General features: G+C 34.9%; 1 protein-coding gene and 1 pseudogene across 1 annotated transcript in view; one reads left to right on the top strand and one right to left on the bottom strand.

The window, feature by feature from the left end:
• The window catches only part of Syn (synapsin), a 186,546-nt gene that overhangs the window by 94,091 nt on the left and 66,086 nt on the right, over window positions 1-26,369 (bottom strand). The window contains exons 6-7 of the mRNA XM_089100068.1: window positions 16,746-16,868; window positions 6,278-6,316 (exon numbers count right to left, since the gene is read on the bottom strand). Of these exons, the coding sequence (XP_088956194.1) occupies window positions 6,278-6,316; window positions 16,746-16,868 (162 nt within the window). The remainder of the gene's footprint in view (window positions 1-6,277; window positions 6,317-16,745; window positions 16,869-26,369) is intronic.
• LOC148944491 (small nucleolar RNA U3) lies at window positions 6,700-6,887 on the top strand (annotated as a pseudogene).

The raw sequence follows: 26,369 nt of genomic DNA, 5'->3' as shown, positions 1-26,369 counted from the left end.
AAATGCTAACAATATAAACACTTCCCGTGCATGAGAAAATATTATTAGGGCATATGAAGAGAGAGTTCCAGCGTTCTTGAGTGAGAGACGTAGATTAGTAAAAATTAATTCTGATCCGCTAGAATTTTGGACTGACTATCTCTACACTTGCCCAGAGTTAAATGAAATTGCTTTATGAATCTCGCAGTGCCTGCAAATTCAGTACCAAGTGAGAGTGCATTTAGTATTGCTGGGTACTTTACTTGAAAGCAGTGCTCACGAATGACTAAAAAGTCACTTGCACTTCGAATGTTTCGAAGTCATAAGTTTTGATTTATGTGGCCATTTTGAATGTTTGGTGTTTTTTATATTTGATGTTTTTTTATTAATAAATGTTTGCCAACGTTCATTTTACTCTCATAAGCCTAAAAAACTGAAAAAATCATAAATATCTGTCAAAACGACCGTTAAAAAGAAAAAAACAGACCATTTCTGTTTTCCTGTAAAAAAAATAGAAAAAAAAGAAACGAAATTCTGTTTTTTCCTCGTTTCTGCTAGAATCTGTTTCTGTTCTGTTTTTTAATTGCCATTTTTTACTGTTTCTATTTTAGCCAAAAACAGACCTTTAATGTATAGTACTTATACAAAATCCCGAAAAAAATGTGTCTTAGTAGTGTTAAAACTACAGACTATCTTCAGATATTCACATATAAACTAGAAATTCTACTTAAATAGTTTATTAATTTTCTATTCCGAATAGGACTATAGTTGTTCCTATAGTTTAGAATTAAAGTTGATAGCCATTGGATATTGCGGTTTAAGAGACCAATGAGTAACCTGGTTGATCCATCTGTTTTTTATTAATCTGGTTAATAACTAATATCTTTTACTAATAACACTAATGGCCTAATGATTAATAGCTTTTCTTTTTTTAGCTTGAACTTTAAAAAAAATTTCAATTGTACACTGAAATTTATCGATGTCAGGGCTGGGGACGGACTACTGAGGGCCTTATGAATTAGTATATTATTGTTTGCAGCCAGCTTAATGCTTTTCAGGTCACAAAACAACATTCTTGTTGTTGTGTTTTTTATTTTGTTTTGTTTTTCGCTTCGGTTTTGTGCTTTTCGTAAAGTGTTAATTTTGCCTAATCCTAAAATATAGAAAAATATCATCAGTCAAATTAGATGTTAATATTTTATATATTGCAAATATTTTATGCTGCACAGACTTAGAAGATATAATTCTTGTTTGTTTGAAGCTTCAACTTCGCTTTTTCCTAAAATTAAATAAAGAACAAGTATATTCGACAATACGTAAGGATCAAGATTAAGATTTAAAACGAGCAAAAACTACTTCTTATATAAGGGGACTGCACCCCCCTCAATCTCTCGCTCTTTACGCTTTAGTCTTAAAGTATTTTATCTTAATAATTATCATTGAATTTCAATGGTCCTTGTGTTAGAGCAGTCTTTCTTAAAGAACTATGACAAAAAGTCAAATTTCAGCGTAAATAGTGTGGGAACGGAAGTCGCTCCTTGCTTACAATTCGTAACCACAAACCGTTTGATATAAAAAGCTCAATTTTTTCGTTAAAGCACACTGGATATTTACCTACCTCCAAGTCGCCATGCATAGTGCAAGGGTAACTAGTCAAAATTCTCTTATAAAATATATTGGGACACAAATGCTAAGAATCAAGCCAGTGTTCTGATGGCGACTCTCAAAAATTTTTAGGAAAACTATACGTTTATTCTAAAGACAATTAGAATCTTTAAGCGATTGTAAATCTAAATTATATAGCAGACTAGACGTAATTTATTGATTAACGTGGTCATTGAAAGAAAGCAAAGAGGTGTGATATACACGTGTATCTACGGTAGCGTAGCCACGCCCATGATCTTAAAATATAAAAAGAATGGCTTCAAGGTATAAACATAATATTCGTTGCAAAACATCTAGGTTATTTAAAATGCTCATAGTCATAGTTGTCGGGCTAGAAACAAGTTAGTAAAGGGAGACCTTGTCCCACAGTTAGTGAAAAAAAGATGATTTTTGTAAAGATTACAAAATAAGGTGTCGCTATGAGATCAGTTAAGTTTACCGAATTTGCGGCACTACTTCCAGTTGCAGCACCTTCCAGAGCAGTAAACCCAACTAAAGGAGGACAACCAATCAAACTTTACTGTAGTGGAAATGCGTAGTCAAAGATAACGTACAATCACAGCTCTTCACTAAAGCGGATCATGTCCAATTTGACATTTCCAAAATAGCAAAACGGCAACAAATGTTTGTCACTATATTCATGAACTAAGTGATAATTCGTGGTTTGGCCGAGATATTTTAGCAATAATTAATTAGCACTTAAAATATCTTATTTCCTATGATAGCCGCAATGAATCAACTGCAAGTTTCTTTGTTTCTATTATTGCTCCCAGCTTTTATCATCTAGTCATTTTACTTGTTCCGTCAAAGTGGTTTTATAATTGTTTACTTGTCTTTCCTAATCAAAACCAAAAATCAAATAGTTCGTGGTAAGGGGAACTGTAAGTAAGGAGCGACCCGGCGCAATGGTAACCGAAACTCTAAAAAACGGAATTATGATACCAATAGATACATCAAAAGAATCATATTTTTATTCTGATTTCGAATATTTTTCATCAAGTTTAATCTTACCTATCAATAGTTAAATGCCTGTGGAAATTTGGCTGATTTTAAAAAAAAGGGGGAAAGACCCCCTAAAAAATATAGAACCTTAATGAAAATCACACCATCATATTCAGCGTATCAGAGAACCCTACTGTAGAGGTTTCAAGCACCTATCTGCAAAAAAGTGGAATTTTCCATTTTTTTCCAGAAGAAAGAACACTGATGCGTGTTTATTTGTTTTTTTTTCCCATGGGCCGCCGTATTGACCCAGTGGTCCGAGAATATCGTGACAGGGCTAATTGGAACAGACATTAAAAGGTTTATTGCTCTTTTTAAGTGACCAAAAAAATGGAGGGCAACTAGGCCCCCTCCCACGCTCATTTTTTTCCCAAATTCACCCGATCAAAATTTTGAGATAGCCATTTTGTTCAGCATGGTCAAAAATATTATAGATATGTCTTTTAGGATGACTTAATCCCTCGAAGCTCCCAGGGGGAGGACTGAAAGCTATGAACTTTACCCAATGTTAACATATAGCATTGGTTATTGGGACCCGGCTCAATGGTAACCGAAACTCTAGAAAACGGTATTTTGATACAAATAGATACATCAAAAGAATTAGATTTTAATGCTGATTTCCAATATATAAGTTTTATCAAGTTTAATCCTACCAATCAAAAGTTACGCGCCTGAGAAAATTTAGCTGATTTTCGAAAAAAAGGGGAAAGACCCCCTAAAAGTTACAGAACCTTAATGAAAATCACACCATCATATTCCGCGTATCAGAGAACCCTACTGTAGAGGTTTAAAGCTCCTATCTACAAAAATGTGGAATTTTGCATTTTTTGCCAGAAGAAAGATCACGGGTGCGTGTTTACTTTTTTTTTTCCCCAGGGGTAATCGTATCGACCCAGTGGTCCTAGAATATCGTGGGAGGGCTCATTGGAATGGAAATTAAAAGTTCTACTGCCCTTTTTAAGTGACAAAAAAATAGAGGGCAACTCGGCCCCCTCCCACGCTCATTGTTTTCCCAAAGTCACCTGATCAAAATTTTTAGATAGCCATTTTGTTCAGCATGTTCAAAAATATTATAAGTATGTCTTTTAGGATGACTTAATCCCCCGAAGTTCCCGAGAGGAGGGCTGAAAGTTATGAACCTTACCCAATGTTAACATATAGTATGTTGGGAAGTATACAGTACAGACGTTTTCAGGGGAGATTTTTCCTGGTAGTGGGGGGGGGGGGGCGGGTTGGGCAGGGACGTACGCAGGGGGGGGGGCTCCGGGCCCGGCCCCCCCCCAAATCTCACGATTTTTTTCATTTTCCCATGATTTTCTGATTTTTCTCACAGAATAATGGGTTTGAAGGATTTGGCCCCCCCCCCCCCCCGAAACAAATTGGCTCCCCCCCCCCGAAAAAAATTCCTGCATACGTGCCTGGGGTCAGAGGTCATGTAGGAGGATCTTTCTATGAAGGAAGTTTTCATGGGGGAAGGGACATTGCCATGAAGGGGACGCCGGACTTCCCAGCATTATTTAAAAAAAGATAAGAAATTAAATAAAAAAAAAACAAGTTGTTCAACTGCAACATCAGCAACATCAACTTTAAACGAAAAGATAATATTAAATATAGGGTTGGGTTCACCCCCTAGTCAATACCTCACTTTCTGAGACAGAGATTTTTTAGTAATTTCATAAGAGCTATTTATTCTAATTAACGGCCTTTGTGATTAAGCGGTCATTTTTAAAGAATTGGAACAAAATTCGAACTTTCGCTTAAAGAGCAAGGTATTGACTAGGGGCCGAACCCCCTAATATACATGTTAAAAATATATGAATATAGAAGTTCGTTACGTAAGTTAATTCGTAAGTTACGTATATTTATTACTAATAAAAATGTTCGTAAATAAAATTAAACAAGTTTCGAGAAAGCCATTTAACCAAATAAAAGTAAATTAATATGAAAATTTTGTTTTAATTATTCATGTACTGTGAGCCAAGATCAAAACCTGCATTTATTCAAAAACGTTCAAAAATTAAATAAAAAAAAACCAGTTTTTTTAACTGAAAGTAAGGAGCGACATTAAAACTTAAAAACGAACAGAAATTATTACTTACATGATAGGGGCTGTCCTAGCCTCAGCGCCTTGCCCTTTACGCTAAAGTTTTACTTTTCCATGACTCTATTTTTTTAAGAAATAGAAAACTTTCGCGTACAGAGTGCGGTGTTGAGGAGGGGACAGCTCCTTTCATATACGGAATAATTTCTGTTCGTTTTAATGTCGCTCCTTACTTTCAGTTAAAAAAACTTGTTTTTTTTTATTTAATATTAGTAGAAGGTTATATCTTTGTCACTGTACTTCTAAAGTTTACATTTTTAAAGCTAGTTTAATACAAAGTTTGGCTAATTGGCATTCTAGCAAGAGGAAGAACAGGACGTCCTCATATAGATAGGAAGAAGAGGATATGACTAAAAATCAAAAGGAAATGGGAACTGTATGGGCAAAAAGGAAGCTCTGAGTAGCACCAGGTCGGAGAAGAGCTTGCGCAGCCATGTCGCCTTCAGATAGCATCAGCGTTGCCACCCCTAGTGATTTTTTATATTGGCTAAACAAAAAGAAAATCGCAAACAGCACATAAATCACTAGATTGTTGAAGAAACTCACTAAATCAACCAAAAAATCCCTAAAATCTAGTGATTTTTCCCTCGCTGGTGAAAACCCTGGACAGCATGGTGTGAGGAGGATTTTCAAAATGGTTAACGACGCTAAAATAATTAACAGACAAAATTTCCCGACATTGAGAAATAGCCATCCTATTTTGAGGATTCAAAAAAGATGACGGCTACGCTTGAAGCTTAGAACAGCCAAGAGTTAGGGTTGCTGACCCTTTTCACAGATAAGGCTTTTGATCTTACCTCTTTTCAAAAAGAAAGGTTGCAAATAATAATAGACCATTAACTTTAGCGCCTAGTCTAAGCAAGGTGTTGTTGAGTATCATTGATCCTATGTAAGGAAAATGGCTAGAAAATTACTATACAATTAGTAGTGAAGGGCTGGGGGACTCAGTAGGGTTACTACACAGCTGGTAGGCTATTGCTTAGGGCGCTAGTAGAAAAACATACAAAAGATAATAGTAGATTGTAATATGGCCTCCCTTGACTTATAAGAAGCATTTGATAGTGTAGACAGAACCTTATTATGTACTTAATTATCCTATCTTCTACAGGCATTAACAAGCATTGGCTCAATCCATAGAAAAATGAATGAGGTCAGTTGTGATGAGGTAAATGTTTGACCTTTTTTATGCCAGGATCAAAGTCAGGTAAATCTATGCAAGATCCATTGTTTCTTGGTCTCATATCAGCCTGCCTATCTGAGAAGCAGCCAATGAAAGTTTGTGTTTTGAAAGTTACAAAATTAGAAAGGAAATCAGACAATCCAATGAATGCTCTTCCAAAGACTAGATACAGTCGACTCTCACTAACTCGAAACTCATGGAACCACGATTTTTCTTCGAGTTACGTTTAGTTCGATGAATGCATAGTTCGATTTAATCATTCCCCATAAAGTTCGACTTATAAAAGGTAACGAGTTATACACTGTAAAAAAAATTTGATTTCCAACAAAATGTTTGGCTCGAATTCAAACAAGTAAAAAAAAATCCAATTTTTCTGTTGAAATGTGTGACTTGCTTATTGAATTTCAACAAATTATTGAAATTATTAAGATTTATACACTTTTCAGTAGAAAAAACGTAATTTTTGACGCAAATAGGTTATATTAATCAAAATGGTTTGGATTTCAACAGTAGATTGAAATTTCTTGAATATCATAATGAATTTGACTATGGTGCCATTTAAAGTGAATTTATGTACAAATGTTCTTTTGAATATGCATTATTTTACGTACAAACATTTTTAGCTTATAGTTAATATTTTGGATCTATGGAAGAATATCATATGATTTTTTAATCACTAATGGCATATGAAATAGTTACAGTGCATTAATAAAAGAGAAACAATATTTTTCTGGCCTTTTCTAAATAAACACAAGTTCGGACCTTTAATGTTAATATCATACTTTACGGAATTATTTCTGCAGTATGATTACTCGGGTTTCGCTGGAAACTGACGATTCCACTAAACTTTATGATGGGTGGAAAACTCTGCATCTGAGCAGGAGAAGGACCTGTTCGGGCCTATATCTGACACTGGTCATTGATGACCATTCCTGACAGCTGTTATAACATCAAAATAGTATACTGTTCGACAAGATTGTAGGCCTAATAAATTGAACAATGATAGTAATGGAAATCGAATTAAAGAACAGGAAATCTAACAAACAAGATGGAAATCCAATAAGGATCTTAAAATCCAACATGTTGTGTTCGAAAATTTAATTCGGTATGGGAATCCAACATTTTGTTTCTCAAACAGATTGGATATTCATTAATGATGACGGAATTCCAAAATGGTCTCTAATATTCACTTTAAGCTGTTGAAATTCCAATTTTGCTGTAAACATTACAAACAATTTTTGGTGAATCTCAAACAATTAATTTTTTACAGTGTAATCTAAATGAAAATTCTAGTTACAGAGGGAAATTTCTAAATTTACTCCCTACAACCACAACAATGTTAAGAATAACTTTGTTAGGGTATTATAGACGAGATATCAAGACTTGGCATTCAAATGTCAATAATAAACTTGGTTTGCTAGGAAATAGACACCTGAACATTAACAAGAATATGATATAAAAATATGTTAAACAAAATTAATACACATAAAATTTTACAGGTTGCAGCCGGCATACCGAGGTTTCGACTAACAGAGGTCCGTTCAAAAAAACTTGGAGACACAGAGGTAAAGACGAAGTGAAAATTAAATGACAATTTACCTCCAGAATTTCAAGTTAAAGAGGTAATTTTCCGATCACTTGGACTTACGGAGGTAGAATATAACCACAAAAGTATTTCGAGTTATGCATGGTTTTTTCTTCAACTTAGACAGGTTTTTCCTAGGGGATTGAATATAATTCGAGATATGGAGGATTTCGAGTTATCGAGAGTCGACTGTATGTTTTTCATAAGACATGATGTCTTTATCAAAAATTATTATTTATATTATATTGCTTTTCCATTGAAAGTCAGTCAAATTTTTCCTGCAGAACTTTTGACTCGTTTCTGCCCGCTTTTGGCCGTCTGATTTGAATCGAATCGAACCGTGCAAAGTGGCTGGATATGTGAACTTGGTTTCTATTACTTTTGCTTAGGGCAAAAGACGATTATTTAGACTTTCTGAAAATCCAACCTAAATGTCAGCATTTAGGTTATATGCTGTTTAATGCAAATTTGAAGTTAATAACAGTAATGTAACACCAATTTTAGCCCAAATTCCGTGGTATGGTTGATACCAAATCTTGCACAAAAGATGAAAGCCAGGGAAAAAACACCATTTGAAAAAAAAAACATGGTGAACCCATCCAAAGCGCTTATCTGAAGGTTGCGCCCTTTAACAGGACACAACTCAAAATCTTAATCCATTAGATATATGTTTAGCTATCAATGATCAAATTATTGTCTTAGTTGTCAGGAAATGTATAAATTATCTTACTTAAGGCAGAAAATACATTAAAAAGTCTAAGATTTGGGTCTTTTTAATCATAGTATTTGAGTTTTGATCAGAACTTCAACGCTGTTTTTTCCACTTCCTGTTGTCCTACTGATTGGAAATTTAGGACACAAACTCAAATTGAGTATTATAAAACGCTGGTATTAAAAGATAAAATGAAATCCGCCAAATAAATTAACTGAAAATTATGTCACTTAACACGAAATTCAAAGAGGTGACATATTTTTTTTACAGCGTAAATAAAAAATTCATGTATAGATGAATCAAAAAGAAGAATTGGCACCTTAAAATAAGGCTAATTAGGCTATTATCGGTGGCTTTATTTTTCGAAAATTTAAGGCGGCAGGGACGGAAACAGTATTTTAAACTCTACGGGAGGGGGGAACAAATTTTCGTTTTTCAATTTTTTCAATGAAAATACAAAAAAAAGCATTTTAAAAAAATGGAAATATCCCACAAAAAGGTATTTATCAAAATCTAGGAGGGGGGGGGGGGTCAGCGATATCAATTGGAAGAGAGCAGAGGGCCTGTGCCCCTTTCCCTACATTTTGCCCCCTTCCTCGTTGAAAAATGACCTTTTTTGATATTTTCATTGAAAAATTGAAAAATAACAAATTTGCTGCCCCCCGTCCGGAATTATTTTGAACTGACACCACTAGAAGGGGGAAGAATCTAGGAGGTACAGGACACCCCGTTCCCAAATGGACACCACTGTTGATTATGAAGCAATCTTCCGGCACTCTGTAAAGATCAAAATTATGGATGGCCCTATTTCACTTGAAGTCCATGTTCCCTGCGAAACATGCAATTTTGCGAAAAGCTCACAGCTGTAGCTTCCACCAAAAATACAAGATGATATATATCATTAGATTCACTAGTTTTCGATCTCTCAATTACCAAGACAGGATTAGGACATTAATTAGACTTTCAGTTAAACAATGATATAAATTTAATTTAAAAAAAAGAAAAGGGAAAATTTTCTTTTTTCAAATGTTTTCGACCAATTTGAAACGTTTTTTCTTCAATTTAAGAAAAAACAAATGCAGACTAAATTTTAAAAATGTGACTCGATAGAAGAAAAAAGCTTAATCCGAGTTATGGTAAAATTCTCGTTTTACTTTGAAGAATTAAAATTGTAGGACTAAAGAAAAATATCATACTCAAAACTTGCACAGGGAACATTAATCGAGGCACCGTCGAACCAAAATGTCAAGAAACTTAAGCGCGGAACACGTCGAGAGCCAATCCGTGGCTCGTGGCCCTCATGTACCTTTAAGTAAGCGCTTCTGAGAATCTACGCCTTGAGCTTCAAACTAATTAACGAAAGAAGAGAGATAAAAAGAAAAAGGTAAAGACAATAAACTGAAAAATCGAAAAGTCAGGTTATTAGCAGTGATATGGCAATCAACTTGAATTAGGAATCAGAAAACCGGTACATTTTCGCAAAATCAGGATGATATACATACTCAAATAAAAATACTCAAAATAAAGAAAAGTTCTGTCTTATATGTATATCTATTATACGAAATTATTCATTGCCTGGACTATCAACAAATCTTTAATTGGAAACAAGTAAAATTTTCTACAATGATAGTACAATGGAATCTCAGTGGTCGACCGACTCTGAAGCCGACTAATCTGAAAATTTTGTTTAATTAATTTTTTTTATTAAATAAATCTACCCATGTTACTTAAGATACGTCTTTTTATTATTATAATTAATTTTTCGTCATTTTTAAATAAAACAGTGTTTCCACTTCTACTTATTTTGGCAGTAGAATACTTGTTTTTGGACTTTCCTACTTACAAATATTAAATCTACTCATCTACTTACTTTCTACTTATTTTTAGAGGTATCTACTTACTTTCCACTTATTTTTGGAGGCTTAAGTTTTTGTGGCAGCTAATTATTTTGGTTTAGATTCCGTTGAATTATAATTCTATAGGCCTAATGTTTTATAGAATGGAAAGGTGCAATTGTTTTTAGCAGCAGCATCTTTGTCGGGACCAGAATCTTCCAAATATCAAAGGTAATACAATTCCCGAAGGGACTAACCTGGAAGCAATTTGGTTTATTTCATAACCAGTTTATAATCGTAAATACTCTGTGTCATCTCAATTAGGCCGTTCTGGCTAAAACTGCCAAAGTTAGTGACGTATTATTAGCCAGTTTACTATCTACTGTCAGCAGCTGCAGAGCGATTGACAAAGTGAAATATGGAATCCCAGGGACTCTTTCTGCTTTCCCTGAGATCGAGAGAATGGTAAATATATTCTGTTTTTATTATTTTCAACAAATCAATAACTTCAAATTAAGATATAATTTGCCACATCTTCATCGCGTGCATATCAGCATCCTCTTTTAAGGTGTTTATATTTTAGAAACTTTAACAAAGTTTTTTTGATTTCTCAAAACTTATAAAAGCACGTTCGGACACGCCACTAAATAGAATAGCAGAAAAGTGAAAGTGGGAAAATGGACCATGAGTACCGGCTTTTTCAATTCCATTTTTCTACTTTTGCAATTCCATTTCCTGGGGGTGCAGAGGTCCCTAAAAACCGAAAACTGGACCAAAAGTGGCGAGTCTGGACGGACGTTTCCAGAAAAAGTAAATGCGTTAAAAAAAACTGACACTGATTTAGGAATGATAACTATGATTTCGATTTGTCTTAAAAGTAAAGGTTTATTCCGAAATAAACTTACGGTGATTTCGAAGAAGAGCCTGAAAACCCTTGAAAATGATGTCAGATCAAAGCAAAAAGTATACCATTTGAATCAGCATGGTCGAAAACCTTGTACAGAGAAATTAAAGCCCCCCACCTTGAATAACAAGGAAAATGACTTCTTTGCATGGGTAGCACTGATCTGTCTCCAATTTTTTTTTTACCAGGACTAGCGGGTTACCAGAACATCATATAATTTTTTAATGACTCATTCAAAAGCTATTTCTCATATCTACCTGCTTTTTATAAATACCACCATCTGCAAGTGCCATATGGTTCAAAAATGACACTTTTTGTGCCATTTCTCAAGGGGCGAGGCTACCAGAACATCGTAGACGGATTTTTAATAGCTCATATAAAACATATTGCTCATATCAACGTTATTTCTATAAATTGCACTATCTGCAAGTTCCTAATGACAATAAAAATGGCACTTTTGGTGACACGTCTCAAGTGAAAAAGCTGGGGCTAGCGGGCTGTTAGAACTTGCCCGAACAATTAGACTATTAGAGCAGTCGTTCTGTTAGTAGAGCATTGGACTTCAAATCAGTGTCTTGCGTTCGATTCCTGCTTGGATATTTTTTTTTTCAATCTCGGTTTTGTCCTTTCTATATGACTATTTCTCAGATGATTCACAGTTTTTGTAAATGTAATGCACATGTACTTAATTTTTAAACTTGTCAAGGATTTTCATTCAAAAGTGAATAAAGGTCATCCAGTCAATAATTTGCAACTACATCCTTACTAGAGCAGTAGATCCATACCCCAAGCAGTGGTGTAATCGCGAAAAAATCCTGGGGGGGGCAAAGTTGGAGCCAACTTTCCCAAATCAAGTGAAAATGACAGAGAAAACTGAAAAATTAGCCATGTAGTAATAAAAAAGGTGAAGATGTACTAAAGAAGACTGACCCATTTCTATAGATGCTAAAATTATGAAGGTTCGTCTTAGTTTTTACAAAATCTTTGGAGAAACTAAAATTCAGCTGGGGATGGTGGAGAAGGCACACTATATTTGCTACAGAAAAAACTTAAGATGATCTCAGGGTAAGACAGCCTTGCGGAAGCATGCATCAACGTCAGCGCACCTTACTAGTGAGAAAGCCTGGATCTTTGCACAAACTATGCTATCTGTAAGATCTTACAGATATTGAAATTAAAATTGCATGCTTCCTAATGGAGCACGATTTGCCTTACAGCCTATGCGACAACCTATGCGACAACCTAGCAAAGTCATTACCAGGGGCAGACCTATTGAGTAGGCTTGCTCTGCGCAAACAAAAAGTTACAAATGCAATACCTCAGGCACTTTGGACATAATTCAGGGAAGACCTAGTGGGCATGTTGCACAGTACTGCGTTTCTATAATCGTAGATGAAGCCACGGAAATGTCTGCTGATAAACAGCTGGCAATTTGCGTCCCTTTCGCTGATGGTCGTTTAGAGACGAAAGTTGATGTTTGATACATTCTCTTGCGCACAGAGTGCTGCAGATGGGGTAGTTGATAAAGTAAGCCAATGTTTGCAAGCACTGGAAAAGGAAGGCATTGACTTACAGAACTGGGTATGCTTTTGTGCAGACACAACTAACTCCATAATGGGCTGTTGCAATAGTTTGTCAACGCTCATCACAACCAAGTATCCTTGGGTTGTGGTAGTAAAGTCCTCGTGCCATCTTTCCCATTTTTGTGCTCAATATGCCTGCAAACACCTGCCCTAAAGAACATGAGGATTTTTGCTGGACTGTAACATCAAATTTTAGGCACAGTGCCAAAGGAATACATGCATACAAGCAATTTCAAATATTCACCCAAGTTCCTGAAAGAAAGTTTGTTGCTCTTGCTCCTACATGATGGTTTTTTTCAACAAACTTTAAGAGTCCTGCTGAAGCAATGGGACACCTTGAAATCTTACTGGACAGATTTAGCAGTCGAAGACCTGTCGCATGGCAACGACCAAGTTTTATTGACGCTAAGGAATCCCTATAAGTGGCTACTGATGAAGTTTGTAGAATATGCTCTTGCAATATTCAACGAATTCAACACGCTTTTTCAGAGTGAGGCGTCCATTTTTTTAAGTTGGAAAAAGAAGTAGAATCTGTAGTGAAGATATTCTGTATGAATTTCCTTGCTGATTCCTACCTTCGGAGGAAAAAAATATCAAGGATGTAGACGTGGTCAAAGAAGAAAATTACCTTAAGCCTGACCTTGTGTATCTTGCTCTGAACGCCAAAGCCGTCTTTCGGATTTGATGTCTAATACCCAATTCACCGAAAGCAGCAAAAAATTCAAGAGTATTGCCAGGAATTCTACATAGAAGTAGTAACACAAATTCGAAAAAGATTCCCATTTGAAGGTAAAATATAAAAGTTTGTTGAGCTTGTGAATCTGTCTTTCGCTCTTCCAGGAGAAGCTAAAACCCTGCAACCTTTTTTTTTTACATCTTTTGGACTTCCTTGGTGGAACAAAGCAAGCATTGAAAGGGAGTGCTGAGAATTGGTTTTAGTTAGCCCCCCCCCCCCCAGATGGCATGGACTGCGAAAGTGTGGACCCAGTTTTGTTCTGGAAATATGTCGTAAGTGTAAAATCCCCACTGGATGTAAAAAGTTTGAAAACGCTTTGAAAGTAGTCAAATTTCTCTTCTGTTAACATTTTCCAAATGTCGTAATAGAAAGACTTTTTAATCTCTTAAAATTGATCAAGACTGAAAAGCACAATCGGCTAGCAAGTGTAATTCTTTACATCACTCTTCAGACAAAGTGTGAACTAAAACAAAAAAGCAGTCACAGCCACATGGTCACTGATGATTGCTTAAAAAGCGTTTGAAGCGGGTTAAACCAAATGCGACAGCTTCAGGATGCTAAAGCAGATGTTTCCCCTTAGATTTGAAATGTGAAACAGTGTTTTGAAGTGAATTCCGCCTTTATAGCCAAAAGCGTTTAAAATATTTTTTGGTCCTATCCCATTTGGCTGCCAGCTAGCCACTATTTTATCTGATTTTATCCATTTTTATTTCTGTGTCAGTTCTACAATTAAAGTCATTCATCTGAAAAAAGCCTTATGTGAGCCTCGGGAAGTCTAATTTCTTGTTCAAATTCTTCCAACAACTTATGCATAAACAACTTATTTTCTACTCATATTTGAAACCATTTCTACTTCCAATATACTAATTGTTTGGGCTCGTCTACTTCTTCCTGGACCATACCGAGTGGAAACACTGAAGTAAAACGTGGCTTTGTATTAAGAGACAGGAGCAACTGACCCCTTAAAAGCTCTTTTAATCCTAAAAAGCAGGTCACGTAATAAATAGAAAATTTTAGAAGTGATTATTTTAATGAAGCCAATAGCCATCTGCACTCAATGTCTTATTCTATTTCAAGTGATTTCTAAGCCTCAATCAATTCTATTTCAAGTAATTTCTAAGCCCTGATCGATTAACCACAACAACTTTTTAGGATTAAATAGAATCAATATACACACCGAGTTGCCGAAATTTTGCACTAATTGAGTGATAACAAAAATTGGAGCACTGTGTTGAAGATTTTTACGTACCTATCTACTTTATCAGTTTTAATCCAAAAGGTGTAAATTGATTCCTGTTTTTCAAGTACTAACCGCTATAAAGATTCGAGGATGAACGAAAAAGGAAGATCTTTATTCGCATAAAAGAATTTTACTAGTTTTTCTTAAGAGACACAAAAACAGATCACTTTTAAATTCAAAGACGAACAGATTAAAATATGTAGGACCTGAGCTGCTGTTTGCCAAAGGAAGTCTTTTTTGGAAAATGTAAAAATACCTCCAATAAATAACATTTGTCGCAATCTTCTCTGTATTTGTATACAATTAAGAGATCTCAACCAAACTAAGTCAGATATAACAGTCAATGTCCTAGTTGTGTCTTTTTATCAGAGACCATAGTCCATTCGGCCTTTGTTTGGAAGGAGGAAGGTACTTCTAAGACCTTTTCTCAACTAGACGGAGACATTAGATCCCAACCAAACTTGGAGGGAACTAAAAGCGTGGCTTATAATTTTTCTTGACTATGGTATGTATTTGGACTGACCACTGTGACAGGGGAGGGGGTTTAGATTTTCTTTTACCAGCCTAATTACTAGACGGGTGGGTGAGGTTTATTCGGCAAAATCTAACCAACAACTACAGTTGTAATATCCAGTGTCTGTGCTTGATCAGATCTCTGTGAGGATGGACTACATTCTTGTCCCCCGGATCCATAAAAAAGGGCATTGACGTCCCAGCTACATTTGACAGATATTAGCAGCTATGAATGTTGTTACGGCACTGGAGTTACAGTCCAGTACGATAGACATTACTCTTTTGTTGCTCTTCATCTGTGATCCATCAGAATTGTTGCAACACTTCGCGTGGCCTTGTTACCAGATTTCTGGCTTCATCACCCCTAAATATGTGGGAACAGGAAAACCTAAGAATACGATAATTAAAGCTACAAGATCTTATCTGTCTATTGGTGACACAATGCTTGGTTTCTGTTGCAACCACTTTCAAACGCTTATTTTTCACACATGATCCTGAACAGACTGAGCAACCGTCAATGGTTACAAGTCTGATTAGACTCATAACCATTCTTGATCGCTATCAGCAAAAATAAAATTCTGTAATTTTTTTCAGATTCTCGAGTGTTCCATTCCAATCTGATCGATATTCTTACTGTGTTGCTTCGCAACTGTAACCCATGGATGTCTAACATCATCTCCCCTAAACCTTGTAGGAATGGGAAGACCCAAGAGAACATAATATACAAACAGCCCGACAGAAATAAATTGAAAGCAGAAAACTTAAACGAACAGAAACTACTCCATACATAATGGAAATATGCTGCCCCCTACTCAATCCCTCGCTCATTATGCTAAAGCTTTTTAGTGCTCTTGTATTAATCATTCATCTTGTCTGAAGTATGTAACTATTCAGTAACGAATGCACCACTGTGCGGCATTACTTCCTCTACAACCGAGAAGCTCAATAAATAGCTTTTTGATATTTAAATCGAGTGTCTATCTTAAAATTTACATTCGATAGCAAATTGGTCCTTTTAGGGAAAAATCATACTTTGGTGCCAAAAAATGGCAGATAACGTACCTGTGGCACATTTATTTTGGTGGCGGAAAAAGGGCAAAATAAATTTTAAATTCCGTTTCAATAAGTCCTCTCCCAGTCTTCTAGGACCATTCGTTCGACACGATCCCCCCCTTCGATAAAAAAAAAACAACAAACAAGCCCACATCGATGATCTTTCTTCTGGGAAAAAATACCAAATTCTACATTTCTGCGGATAGGAGCTTCAAACCTCTAAAGTATGGATTTTTGAATGCTAAATGTGATGCTGTGATTTTCATTAAGATTGCTTGACTTTTTGGGTGTGTTTTCCCCTTTTTCAAAAATCAGGCAAATTTTCCCAAGCTAGCAGCTTTTGATGGGTATCGTTAAACAATGAATTCTGTAGGTTTGGAATCAGTATAAATGGTACAGTTTTTTGATGCAATGATTGTTACCAAAATTCATTTTTTTAGTGTTTTGGTTACTATTGGCCTGAGTCACTCCTTACTTACAGTTCATTACCACGAACTGTTTGAAACATGAAAACTGAAGAAAAAATGTATTAAAATTGCAGAAAACATTGCACTACAAAAATATAAAAATTTTCTAAGTCATTCCAAGTAACACTACTGTCAAAAATGGTTAAAAGCAAAACCATCCAAAACAACAAGACTTACCAAAAATCCGTACACTGATTCGAGACCATTTATACTTGGTATATTTCCATACATTAATCCAAATAGGACAGATCTGTGGTCTTGATCTGCATCTCTGATATTTTGACGAATTAGAACGAAATCGGGCTTAAAGGATCTGAAAGAAAAGGATAGAATAGAATAAGGGGGAAAATATGCAATAGAATAATTTGAGATTCTTTAAACAAAATAGACCCAATAATAACAAGGGAGGTGGCTCACAAAAAAAAAGGAAGAGAACAAGTCTGGAAATAATTTTCTAGAAACTTGCAAAGGGTAATAAAAGTAATCGCATTAACGTTTTAGTAAATTGGACGCAAAAAAAGGTTATATGCTTTGAGACTGAAGCACCATCATAACTGTTTCTTTACCCGTGACTTAAACTCTCTTTTTTTTTCTTTTTTCTTTTTTTTTTAGAGCATTAAAGCAGTTTTAACAAGGTATGATATCTTCGATCGTTTCTTTTTCTTTCTGTTTTCCCCAATTTATGTTCTTCTTTGTCTTTTTTAGTTACAAAGGAATTTCAATCTATATAATCGTTTTTTCCTCAAAACTTTTCTATTATTGTGGTTCTTAGATTAATAATGAAACAGCATACGTGACAGTTGTGCTATATTGCTAAGATTTCTTATCTTTACAACTTGTTAATACTACGTTTTGTTTTTGTTATTGATGCCGTACTTTGCGTTCTTAATTTTCTTTTTTTCTCTCCTATTTTTGTATTTATTTGAAGATAACATCTTGTATGAATAATAAAAACTGAGTCAATTCAAGACAAATAAGCCACGATTGGATCAGGAAAGAGATCAAAATTTGTCAAATTTAAGAGTAAAAACTAAATTTGCATGCCCATATATCTGAAAAAAAAAGCACTTTGATCTTGCCTAGGTCCAATTTTCGCTAAATATTTTATAATGATGGAGCTACGTACACGAACATTACCAACGAATATAGTTTATAATTACGTTTCCCTTGACTCTCTGATTAGATTACTTTTTTATTTTTTACACACGAAATTTAACGACAACAACAATATAAATCAATAAGTTTATTACTGAAGTGGGCAAAACGCAGAAATAGTTACACACATGGCACCAAATGAAATAAAACAATCAATTGGTTTAAAGATACAGTAGCTAACGTGTTCAATATCATTGAAGAAATTCAACATTCGACTATTGAACGAATTTAGCCCTCAGCATGGGCGTAGGCAGCATATTGTCTAGGGGGGGCAGCGATAGTGTGATGGAGGGCCTTTTATCAACTGCTTTTCCAACCATCTGCTTTTTCAGCCATATCTAATGTACATTTGAAGGTCTAGGAGGGGGAGGCAGCTGCCCCCCTGCCTCCCCCTCCCTACGCCCATGGCCCTCAGTGCGGAACTTTTTAGGCTTAAAATAGTTTACATTCACATTCCTGCATACAAAGAAGGGGAGGGGCATCATCCAAGAACTAATTGCGTCCGAACATCCACAACCCCATGGAAAAATAGAAAATAATGACAAAAAAACGTAGTTTTAGTTTTTCAGGCCAAACAATGCTCAGCTATAACATTTTTTTTAGAAATGCAGTTCATTTCTTCGTGATAGTATGGAGTCAATGGCTGTAGACAAGAAAAAGAAGGCTCATTCAAATAGAACTATTTTAGTGCGATCTAAAAAATATTTTATCGTAGACGTAACTACGATCTGGCAAAGAGCGAATTACGGCCCATAGTAAATGAATTCTCAAAAGCACAATTTATATATAGGCTAAAAAAAATGTCTAATAAAAAGTTTTGTCAAATGAACGCTGATTCAGAAATAATACTTAATTCAGATTTAATAGAATAGTAATTTCTAGTTACTTAAACGAATCTTGAGAATTTCAACCTGAGCCAAAACCCCCCAAAAGTGACATCAAACCGAATAAAAAGTATACCGTTGAAATAGCCATTATCAGAAACCTTAAATTGGGGAATTACAGTTCCCACCTTGAATAACAAAGAAAATCCCATTTCTGCATTGGTAGCACCGATGCGTTTCTTATTGTTGTTTTGTTTTTGTTTTGTTTTTTGTTTCCCGGGGCGACTGTATCGAACCGCCAATGGTAAAATAATGGTAGATATTTGAAAGTAAATTCCAACGCCTCGTGCATCTTTTAAAGACATTACGCCATAGGAACTGTAATTTTTGCCATTTTGCGCCACAAAACTAAAAGTTTTGCCAAAAGCATCGTAGTAATAAAATTATAAGATAGCCAATCAATTTGTCATGGTTTAAAACCCTTAATTGAAGACTTAAAGTTCCTCACAAAAAGGTTCAACATTTTGCACGGACACCATTGTTAGGTTTCTTCTTTAACGTTTTTTTTTGTTTTTTCATGAGTGATATTTTCGAACCAGTGGTCGTAAAATTTTGGAAAAGAGCTTATTGGAATAGAAAATGTAATTCCCAATGCTACTTCAAGTAACAGGGGAGAATATGACACAGAAAAGTGGCGTTTCTGCTGTTTTGTACCACAAAACAGGCATTTTTGTCCAAAAGACAGTGAAACGAAAATTTTAAGATAGCAGATCAATTTGTCAGGGTCTAAAACCCGCTAAAACCCTCGACCGGAGGTTTAAAGTTTACCATCTTGAAAATTGAGGAATATCTCAGTCTAGCATGGGTGATATAACTGTGGCGTTTTCTCTTTCCTTTTATTTTCCAAGGGGGTGGGTGATCTTACTTAATCGAAGGTCGTACTTAAACATGAGGGGGCACAATTGAATGAAAATTGGGATTTCTAGCACCTTATGTGCTATACGAAACAATACGAAATAATAATTTTTCACAAATAGCACCACAACGACGGTGGGTGAGAATCTTGAAATAACCATTCGATTTTAAACTATTTAAAAGCTTTTTTCATGGATTTTCCTAGAAATTTCCATCCTATGTGCAATCCAGGCAATACTCTCCAACCCGCGCTTCAGTTTTCTAACGTTCAGTTTTCTAATCTCCACTCTTACCACTTCAAAGGGCACTGATTTTTAGTCAACCTTACCAAACTCCGAGGTTTTCATACATTTTTTAGTTTCATGAGCCCCATCTATTTTAGTATCAACACAAATATACAAGATATTTTTGGAGGAATGGAGATACAAGGTGGCAAAGGTCGATAAAGAAATAAACAGTCCGTTGGATTCTTCGATCGATGCTCTATCTAAATATAGTAATCATTTTGTCACAAAGATCGACGGACAAGTCTGGAAAAAAATTTCTCTGATATTATTTATACAAAATAAATTCCATTGTAGAAGCCTAGGCCAAACAGATCGTTTTTGGTCAAGGTAATTTTTAGTATTTCAAAGAAAGCAGTGGAGCTAGGTGGATGAAACTTTCAAAGATTTTCTGGAATTGATAAGTGAGTTAATTCCCAAAAGCTTTGTTCACCTGGCTCAACTGCTCAACAAAAAAAAAAAAACAAAGAACATAAAACAAAAAGAACAAAGAACAAAACATAAAGCAAAGAACAAGGTTTGTTTTTCTGAAAAGCTTTTGTTTAAAGTAGAGACAGATGCTGCATATTCAGGGACCGTAATTTTTTTTCTATGGTTTTGATAAACTGTTCCTACTTTTAGCCCGTTTCTCTCCCCCTTCTTCCCCCACAGTGTATGTGTCTGATACAGAACTTGTCTCATAGCCCGAAAGAGCAAAATTAGATTGTTTTTCGGAAGAACTAGAGTGGATGATTTTGATGACGTTTGTGTTTGGAATTTAGGAAAGAAAACATGAAGTCTTTCTGATCAAACTAAACAGCGATAAATTGCTCTGCAATTTATGCAACATAAACTGACTCACGATATTTCATTATATTTGTAATATTCTGAAAAACTATGGCTTTACTGAAAACCGAGCATGCTTGCTTGAGAATTTGAATTGTGTTAGCGATATCATGGCTGGTGAAAGACTGTTTGAGAGCCTCATAATTAGTCTAATATATTCTGCAGACTAGTCAAGGACTTTCTACTCCTGAAAGAATATCCTGTTTTTTGGAGGTTGACTTAATGTTTTCAGTAAGGAGCTAGTTTTTTCAGAATTATAAAAATATAGGATAATGTTATGAGTCGGTTAATTTTTAACTAGTTTTGCAGATACACGTTGCATAAACAACGAAATCTATCAGAAAAACTTCCTTTAAAAAGTTAATTTAAGTAGCAAAAAGGGTAACATTCTTATTAACTTATTATATTTTCTCTCCGTTATAAAAAGGTTAAAGCTTATTTCAACGAGCAGGGGAATCAGGGGGGAAGAAGCCACCCTTATGAATTTTTTGAAAACTCAATATATCAACAACGAACATAAGCTGAACTTTAAACGAAAGGTGTTTCCTAATGAAAGTGAAGATTGAAGTGAAAATTAAAAGTAAGAGTAAGTTATCCCGAAAATAGTGGAGACTATCACCCAACCCTCAACTCTCATTGTTTACATAATTGAACTACACTGAAAGCACACTAGAATGAAACAAGTGTAGTCAGGTTATAAACGCTAATGTCTCGTTTACGGAATAATTTTCAAATAATTTGAATTGCAAATTTTATTGGGCAAAGTAGAAATGACTTCGGCATGAGCCTTTTTTTATTTTGATTTGAAAATAGAGACCAGGAAATGCGGCATCATCTAAATTTTGAGATTTATGATGAAGATTAAGAACGTCTCTTTTTGGGTCATTGTCTAGTTGAGCTGCTAGAGAATTGATCTTCGTTATAAGTGTTCCTGCAATAGAAGTCTGATGTTCTTCAGCGTAATCTTTTATATTTGAAACAACAATTTAGATGGCACTAAAAACAGTAAAATTTGCCTATGACCGCTTTTTGAGAAAACACTCAAGTAAATCCTTAAAGACAATGCAAACTCTTAAGGGCATTATGTGCATAATTTTCTAAGGGAGGACAAAAAAGTTTACTTAGGATCCCAATTCTTTTGTTTGTTAAACATACTTTTTGCGAACTTCTTCACAAAGGTCCTGGGGTATTCCTTACAGGAAATTTCTATATATCCAAACACCTCAGTGACTCAGTCTTAATACATTGCACTAGCCTTATGCAGAATTTTTTCAACTATTTAAGGCATTAACATAAATAAGTGAATGGAATAATATAGAACAGTCATAAATAAACAATAGCCGGTCTTTCTGTTGTCACAAATTTTAAATGTCCAAAAAATATTTTCTTGGTAAATCCGTCAAGACTAATACAGGCCCACCAAGGTCGTCCCCAATCATATCAGCTGAGACTTGTGACCCTGTCTGCAGAGCATGGTTACGGTTGGTGCAAAAATTACCAGATCAAGACCCTTTTGAGGGCTTTGGGAGGGGGGGGGAGAACGACCTTATAGTTTGCATAAAATCCAAGGAGAGTGCCCCCTGGGCTCATCACCACGAACAGATGGGATAACTATTAGATCACGGGTAATTGACTGTTGTAAGAGGTAGTGAATGGTGCCTCTCAAAACATTTTATTTAATATATTGAAAAAAATAATCTTAGTTTAAGGTTATATATATATATATATATATATATATATATATATATATATATATATATATATATATATATATATATATATATATATATATGTATATATATGTATATATATGTATATATGTATCTCGATGGAACCTTAATTACTCGTAATTTGGTAAAAAAAATCGAGCTTTGATGGAGGTCCCCATTTTTTTAACAGGACCGTGGAAGAATAACATTTTTCGAATAATAATTATTATGTGCAAAGAATAAATTACTAGCCATTTCATTTTCTATTCAGTATCGTATTCCAATCTTTGAATAGATTAGGGTGGAGGAGGAGCGTGCGTAGCTGTGTTGGCCTCAGGCGGCTTGGTGCTGCGGTGACTTGTTAGTAGCAGCAGTAGTAGTTTGTCTGGGTGGCTAGCAACAAGGTAATTTATTCTATTTCAGTCTTTACTATAGCATAAAGCAGAATACTTGCGAAGCACCCTCACCTGGTAAAGCTTAGTTACATCGCAAACTGCTTACTTTATACTGAAAACCCATATTGAATAGTTCATTTGTTTTCTTACGCTTTCATTCCCTATTTATAGTTCACATACATGCTCCTTCATTAAATTATTTTTCCTTATGTGGGGTGCTATATTATTTTCTTTACGTTAATTACGATAACTACAATTATTTATCCCTACCGGGCCTTTCTTTGGCTATTCTATGGATATTAAGTGGGTTTTCGTCTGTTTCCCTTGATGCTTGTTCATCATGCAAGGTTACGCCCTCTTTCAAGTAAACGCTCTATACGATATCAATAGGGGAAATAATTCTTTTCTTTTTGGAGTTTTTCTCGGATATTAATGTGTGTTTGATTCTTTGTGTATATAATATATATATATATATATATATATATATATATATATATATATATATATATATATATATATATATATATATATATATATATATATAGCCCGGTAGGGATAAATAATTGTAGTTATCGTAATTAACGTAAAGAAAATAATATAGCACCCCACATAAGGAAAAATAATTTAATGAAGGAGCATGTATGTGAACTATAAATTGGGAATGAAAGCGTAAGAAAACAAATGAACTATTCAATATGGGTTTTCAGTATAAAGTAAGCAGTTTGCGATGTAACTAAGCTTTACCAGGTGAGGGTGCTTCGTTTTCTCGGATATTAATCTCGGATATTAATGTTTTCGGATAAATGTTTTCCTCGGATATTAATGTGTGTTTGATTCTTTGTATATATATATATATATATATATATATATATATATATATATATATATATACACATATATATATATATACACAAAGAATCAAACACACATTAATATCCGAGAAAAACATTTATCCGAAAACATTAATATCCGAGATTAATATCCGATATATATATATATATATATATATATATATATATATATATATATATATATATATATATATATATATATATATACATATATATAGGAGTGGCGCCCGTCGAGGAAATTATAGCCTAGTAAACGACACAGCATTCGCACGGGATTCTGACTAATGCACAATTTTTCTGGGCTTGGTATGTTTTGACGGGCGTCTTCGGGCTGAAAAACCTCTTCCTAGCTAATTTATCTACTATGAGCTGCCTCCCCACGGTAACATATTATTGACATCCACGAATTCATTATGAGTCGGAATTAATAGGTCTGAAAATGTCTTTACAGGATTCTAACTCTGCTTGATAGAAGAGAATGGCCAAGTGCTGAAAACCATGTTGTGACCAAGATGGGCCCAGGATTGCACAAAGCCTCCATTCATGGAGGTCCCAGGGACTTCTTGCTGTCCGGTTCTAAGCCGGCTTAAGCACTTTGGTGTAGACTTGAAAAGATATGTGATCCCCGTCCTGCACTAGTATCTAGGATCATTTCTTTTCCCGAGGCCAAAGTAATTCCAATCATTTAAAGAAACTAAAAATTGAGACTTGGAATGTTACAACGTTCAAAAATAATTGTCGTATCGATATTTTGACTGACGAATTTAGACCATTTGAACTGAACTTATTAGGAGTTTCAAAGCTCATATCCCAGGGGTAGGAAGCGTGAAATTAGGTGATATAGAATTTGTTTACTCAGGCAGGAAGGATGGGTTACACAGAAAGGGAGTAGGGCTCATGATGAACAAGGAAGCTGATAAGTCTTGTTTAGGCTGGGAAGGTATTAATAATAGAATACTAATTGCTAATTTTATGACTAAAAAGTTCAGGGTATCAGTATACGCCCCTGTAGAACCGACTGACGGAGATACTAGTGACTCAGATGAATTTTACTTACAGTTACAGGAGCAAATAGACAGGGTCCCCGGTAGAAATATGATGTTTTTACTAGGAGATTTTAACGCCCATGTCGTTAGAAAAAGGGGTAGATGGTATTCTAGCCTAAATAAATTTGGCGTTAAAAAAAGAACAGTAATTGCTGCAGACTGCTATAATTTTAGGTATAACAATCTAGTTATAACCAATACAATATTTGGTCATAAAATGGCTCATAAGTTAACATGGTATTCGCGTGATGGTAAGACAGCAAACCTTATTGATTATTCTATAGTAAACCGAAGACTGTGTACCATGAGTAAGATGCGATGTATTTAAAATACCAAAATAAAGTTCCTTTCTAAAGATACTTCCGACTTTTTATAATTAAGCTAAATCTAGTCGCAAAAATTAAAAGTTCTTAATCAGCAAAGAGAGAAATTTCATTTCTAGCTTCAGTCAGACAACGGCGCTAGTCGTTCGAATTTCGCTAAGATAATTGTAGCAAAAAAAAATGCAATGCATAAAATTTCCAAGGAAGTTTAAAAGGCAAAAAACTGTGTTAACTCCTGAATCATCTGAAAAATCTTCAAGAGATTATTGGACGAGGATTCGCGTCCTTGGTGCAAGTGAACCAATGGCAGGCAGTCCCTAGAGCGCAGGACGAAAGAACTGGGTTTGGGAGTGGGGTAAATGTGTTTTTTAATTCGAATACGAAGTCAGACTTAAAACGATTAGTACCGCAAATAATTTCGGTCACCATTATTGTCATTGAAGTGACCCGTTGCTGTACAACTAAGCATGTAAGTTAAATAAATCTATTGTCTTTTTATATGTGTTTGTGTCTCTTATATGTCTGAGTCTAGTCCGATAATAGGTAATTAGTTCGCCAGTCTCCAAGGTAAATGCTCCCAAAGGAATCTGATCTCCAGATAGCCCGAGAAGAAGAGGCCACGCTTTTTCATTCCTACAAGCATCAAAAGTTGTCATCGCCACAGCTTAGAAAGAGTTTCTAACCCCTGCTAGCCTATAAAAATTCGTACCTCTTAAGCAAGATCTAATTGCGCCGTGGAAACCAAGCTCTGAGACGTCAGTATTTCTAGTTCAATAATTCTTAATTCCTCGTAACTTTTAATGGATTAAATTAAATGAAATAATTCAAAGATATTCAATATCAGCATTAAAATACAATTCGATTAATATTTATATTAGAGGAATTACGGCATCCGGTTCAAATGTAAGAAATAAGAAATAGGGAAGTCAACCTATGCCCTTCATATCTTATTTATTGAGAACCCCGGGTTTTGTTTTTGATTAATAAGAATACGTTTAATTCAAATACTTATTTTTCTATCACAAACCATAACAAATAGTATCTTCAATAATTTTTCTATCGCTACAAATGGCGCGTGTCGGAAATTGGAGGAAAACTGCGAACTAGTTGGTCTATTTAAACTTTGTAATTTGGATTTGATTGTTGGGGGGATAGAGACACATAAATGAATTGATTAGGTCTAGTGCCGCTATGCTACTACACCGAAACCTCTCAGAATATCTAATATTATATAATAGCCTCCCAAAAAATATTCTAATTAAAATATTATTTTTATACAACCGCAAAAAAAAAATATGGACAATATACACGAATTGCAAATATTTAAAAATTTGATAGCCCAAAATATATATAGTAAAAAATCTATCCAGGAATACACTGGTCAGTCAAATATTGACGAATTTAATAACAAATGACCCAGTTTGTACAATTGACGAAAAAAGACGTTGGAGCGTTAAAAGACATGCTGCTTCTACGATTAAGAGGCC

This window comes from Artemia sp. Qi Xiang Cuo, chromosome 14, assembly GCF_049724085.1.
Source record: "Artemia sp. Qi Xiang Cuo chromosome 14, ASM4972408v1, whole genome shotgun sequence".
Classification (NCBI taxonomy): Eukaryota; Metazoa; Arthropoda; class Branchiopoda; order Anostraca; family Artemiidae; genus Artemia; species Artemia sp. Qi Xiang Cuo.
This window is presented reverse-complemented; position numbering and strand designations above follow the sequence as displayed.